The 4,254-nt window shown below is 44.0% G+C and overlaps 1 protein-coding gene across 1 annotated transcript; it reads right to left on the bottom strand.

Annotated features, from left to right (window-relative positions):
• Positions 1–270: 270 nt before the first annotated feature.
• foxa2 (forkhead box A2) lies at positions 271–2,847 on the bottom strand. Its single transcript, XM_026153016.2, has 2 exons — positions 2,533–2,847; positions 271–1,867 (listed from the first exon to the last, which is right to left on the bottom strand). Exons 1-2 carry the CDS (start codon positions 2,602–2,604, stop codon positions 698–700), a joined length of 1,242 nt encoding a protein of 413 aa, XP_026008801.1. The 5' UTR covers positions 2,605–2,847; the 3' UTR covers positions 271–697.
• Positions 2,848–4,254: the final 1,407 nt, after the last annotated feature.

Here is a 4,254-nt window from a genome sequence, read left to right as displayed (position 1 = left end):
TTCCAGAATTTGAATTAAATAAATAAATACATCGTGAGAAACGTATTTTATGATCCCAAAGATGGATGAATGGATTCGTTTTTGTTATGATAATATAAACCAAAATTGGACTAAATTAATGCCGCCTCAAATTGTATCTTTCTCCTGCAAATTCTCCGTTTGAAGTTCGTTTTTTGGATAAAATCTAATTTTTCCTATAATAATATTAGTAATAATAATAATAATAATAGTAAGAATGATAGTAATAATAAATGGCCCAACACCGTGACATTCAGAAAACAAAACCAATAACACTTTAATATAGATTCTGTTCTTGTCACTACAAGAATACACATATACAAGCCATAAATAGGAATTACACAAATGATTGAACAAATCCAGCGAGGCATTTCGAGTCATTTACGAGTCCAGTTATGCGGACGCAGGCTATTTTACAGCAAGTTGTTGTTGGTTGTCTTTGGGTCCAGTCCTGAAACCAACTTCTGAGCAGATTTCCGTCACATTATCAGTGTTTTTAATCATTAATATCAGCATCCTCTCAAAATAATTAGGCTACTAACAAACTCGACAACTAAAACTGTGGGAAACGTCAAAAATATCTGAAATACATATTGTACACAAAGTCTATACTTTTTCTTTTACAAATGTACAAAGTGAATGGGAAGAAAGTCCACATTACATGAGGGAATAAAAGAGTTTATGAGGAGTTCATAATTGGTCTGGAATAGACACCTTGGTAGTAAGTTGTGTCAGGTATGGATGAAGAATCCAGACCGGCTTTCCCCGCCATGGAGCCCATGGAAAGAGGTCCCGCCATGGGGGAGCCATAGCCGGAGTAATGCATCACCTGCTCGTAAGTCTTTAAGTCCATTTTGTGATGCTGCTGCTCCGAGGACATGAGGTTATTTATGGAGAAAGGGTGGTTGAAGGAGTAGTGGTGCTCCGGCTTCAGGTGGGCTTCGTGCGCAAGAACCGAGTGATGCTGAGACATGAGGTGCTGCCCCTGCGTCACCGGGCTAGCAGCGGTGTGCTCCGGGCTCAGGGCCTGGCTCGTCTTCATGTCCGACAGGGACCTTTTGTGGTCGCTGGAGGAGGAGTTGGAGAGCGGGGACTCGTTGCCGTTGCAGCTCTCCGAGCTGCTGTTGGAGGAGCCGCCGTCCCCTGACTTGCGGCCCGGTTCCTTCATCTTCTTGTCGCACTTAAAGCGTTTCTGCCTCCTCAGGTAGCAGCCGTTCTCGAACATGTTCCCGGAGTCCGGGTGCAGAGTCCAAAACGAGCCTTTCCCCGGTTTATCCGGCGACCTGGGCACTTTGACGAAACAGTCATTGAAAGACAAAGAGTGGCGAATGGAGTTCTGCCAGCGCTGCTGGTTCTGTCGGTAAAACGGGAAGAGGTCCATTATCCACTGGTAGATCTCGGCTAGTGTCAGCATCTTGCTCGGGGACTGCTGGATGGCCATGGTGATAAGAGAAATGTAGGAGTACGGGGGTTTGGCGTGCGTGTAGCTCCTGCGGTAGGTCTTAGGGTCTCTGGACCTGTTGATGTTAGACTGTCCGTATATCGGGCTCATGGCGTTCATGTTTGAGTACGACGTGAGGGCGTTCATAGACGCGGGCTGTGCGGTCATGGGACTCATGCTGGGGCTCAGGGCTGCGCTCATTGCCGTCATCCCTGCGCCCATGCCGTTCATGGCGCCGGTTCCAGGTGACATGCCGGTCATGGAGGGGCTCATGCCCGTGTTGACGTATGACATATTCATGGAGTTGGCCGTCATGTTGGCAGTGGTGCTCATGCCGGACATGCTCATGTAGGTATTCATAGAGTTCATTCCCAGGCCCGCGTTCATGTTGCCAACCGAGGTGTAACACTGTCAGTGAGGGAAAGAGGCATTCGTGAGTTTCATCTGGCATTGCAGCGAGGAATAAAGCGGCACAGTGATTTCTAAACACGGCGAATCGTTATTATTTGAGCCTGATAAAAATCGCCTTATTCATCTCCATAAATAATACTTTATATTTTAAAGCTTCCCGGTTTCGTAAGTGTGAAGTGGCATTGTAGGCGTTTGCTCTCGCGCGAAGTATTTCCTAAAAATGAAAAACAGGGGTGTGTATATTTAACAATATATTTAACGCCAGTATTACAACAAAACATAAATAAATAAAATTGAGGTGACTATTCCTCTTAAAATGTGCAGCCTAGATGAAAATACTACTCGGTGTGCGTGTGTCCACTGAAAAATCTCCCCGAAATCAAACAGCACCCGTGTTTATTGGGTGGAAACCTGACCAACAATAACCCGATTTAGTAGAAACACGTAGAGACTTATGAAATTATAATCCGAGCGAAAAGTTTCTTCCCCTACATGTCAAGCAACTTTGTTAGGATAGTGCGCTGCGTGGAGATGGGGGAGGATTTGGAGGCGCCTCAAGTCAATATTTGATCACAAAGTTAATATTATCTCAGGGCTAATATTGAGTTGTATAAAATGGGATCGGCTTTAGACAGAAAAAAATATATATTTAAGGTACCCACCTCGGGCTCTCCGTAGTAGGTGCTCCAGTCGGTGTGTTCGTGTCCTTCCATTTTAACTGCTCCAAGCATCATGGAGGACTTTTACAAAGCGTCTCCCAGCAGAGGGAAAGCCGAAAGTCTCTCTAATAGCAGGTAACTGGGGACCACTGAGTGTATTTAGGTCGTCGGTCTGTCCCTTCGTCGAAGACTGGAGCATGTGTGTCTTATGGAGCCAGCCGTGAAATGCGTCTGTCAGTGACTGGAGTTCAAATGACGCTCCGTGCTGCTTGTTAACGCTGTGATATAGCTCTGTGCTCTAGGCAAGCCTCCAATCCCTACTTCTACGCCTTGGGCCCTATTTGAATAATCTCCTCGCACCTAGGCGTGAGACTCCTCGAGCATCCCCCCACCCCAATTGTACACCTGCGCTAACTGAAAAGAACAGTTTCATATGAAAAGCTTCATTATAAACTAATCTTATTGTATTTTGGTTGGGGCAGAAAAAGGGGGGGGAGAACTATAAAAGGAATGTTTGGCGCTCTTCCTTGGTGCGCTTTTCATTACGCACATACTCCAAAGTGCTTATTCCACTTCAGCTGAGCTCAAATCATAATCCATTTTATTGCGTTGCATTCAAGGAATTTATTGCCTAAGCCTACATATAAATTTTGACTATTTTACACCGAGAACACCAAAGAACACGAAAACGTTTAGAAATGAAGTAAAATCTCGTTTCAGCAAAAATCTCTACAGAGATTTAAGGCAGATTAAACCATTAACTGATACAGGATTAAATATTATTCTGCCATAGCTCTGTTGCTATATAAATCCAAGAACACGTGTTTATGGCTTACATAAATGATAAGACACAGTTTTAAACCTTTCTGATGTTCACCTGAAGAGGATTTCTCTTTCAGCTTTGCTTAGTCCACAGAAAAAGCAGCGAGATCCGTGTAAATGACCGCAGCATGTTTGATATAATTGGTCATTTTAAACAATATCAAAACTTCCTACAAGCTAAAGTTTACATTTTGTCAGTACTAAAGTCCTTACCTCTTTCCCAACTAATGTAGGTGATATTTGCACAAAGGCACAGTTTAACCTGATTTCTTAACCTGGGAGACCGAATTACTGTTTCTAAATGTTTTAATTAGTGTCGAATACGCCAGGCACAGCTTCAGAGCGCCCTCTCTCGGATGCCACCTCCGACTGGCTCTACTGTCTGTGGCACGTAAAGTCATCCTTTGAACTCAAACGCCCGTTAAAAAAGAAAGCTGCGTGTTTTTTCTTTAGGTTGACTCAAAAGAAGAGATGAAAAATAACCGAAATCAAGAAAAACACGGAAGTGATGACGTTACAGCCCACATTCTTTTATTTAAATAGGTCGTTTGAGAGTGCGCGTGGGTGTATAGGCAGACAGCTTTTTTGATTTTGCTTGTTGGGGGACCTTTAAAGCACGAAACTCCTGTTTTTCATCAGACGTGCAGGCCTGTGTGTTGAGGGCCTCTCATTTTCGCAACCCGTACAGTATTTGTATGACACAAACATCAAGGTGAGGCTGCAGAGCGATGCCAGCCACGTGTCAGTAGTTGTACATCTATTTGACTGCATATTTACGCAAGAGCATAACTATCAGTATAGAGCCCCATTAGTAAAGGCGAGTAAACCTGTCGTGTTGACGAGGGACTAACACAGTCTGCTTAACTTGGAAATGAGATCATGAGAAAAAGCTCTGTGTGTTTG

This window comes from Astatotilapia calliptera, chromosome 19 (genome assembly GCF_964374335.1).
Source record: "Astatotilapia calliptera chromosome 19, fAstCal68.1, whole genome shotgun sequence".
Classification (NCBI taxonomy): domain Eukaryota; kingdom Metazoa; phylum Chordata; class Actinopteri; order Cichliformes; family Cichlidae; genus Astatotilapia; species Astatotilapia calliptera.
Note: the sequence above shows the minus strand (reverse complement) of the source record. Positions and strands in the feature narration are given on the sequence as shown.

Excerpts from the sequence above, each read along its gene's own strand:
- foxa2 (XM_026153016.2), bottom strand. The coding sequence starts at position 2,604 with ATGATGCTTGGAGCAGTTAAAATGGAAGGACACGAACACACCGACTGG. Across the intron at positions 1,868-2,532 it reads CCTACTACGGAGAGCCCGAG|TGTTACACCTCGGTTGGCAA; the intron begins GTGGGTACCTTA and ends CCTCACTGACAG.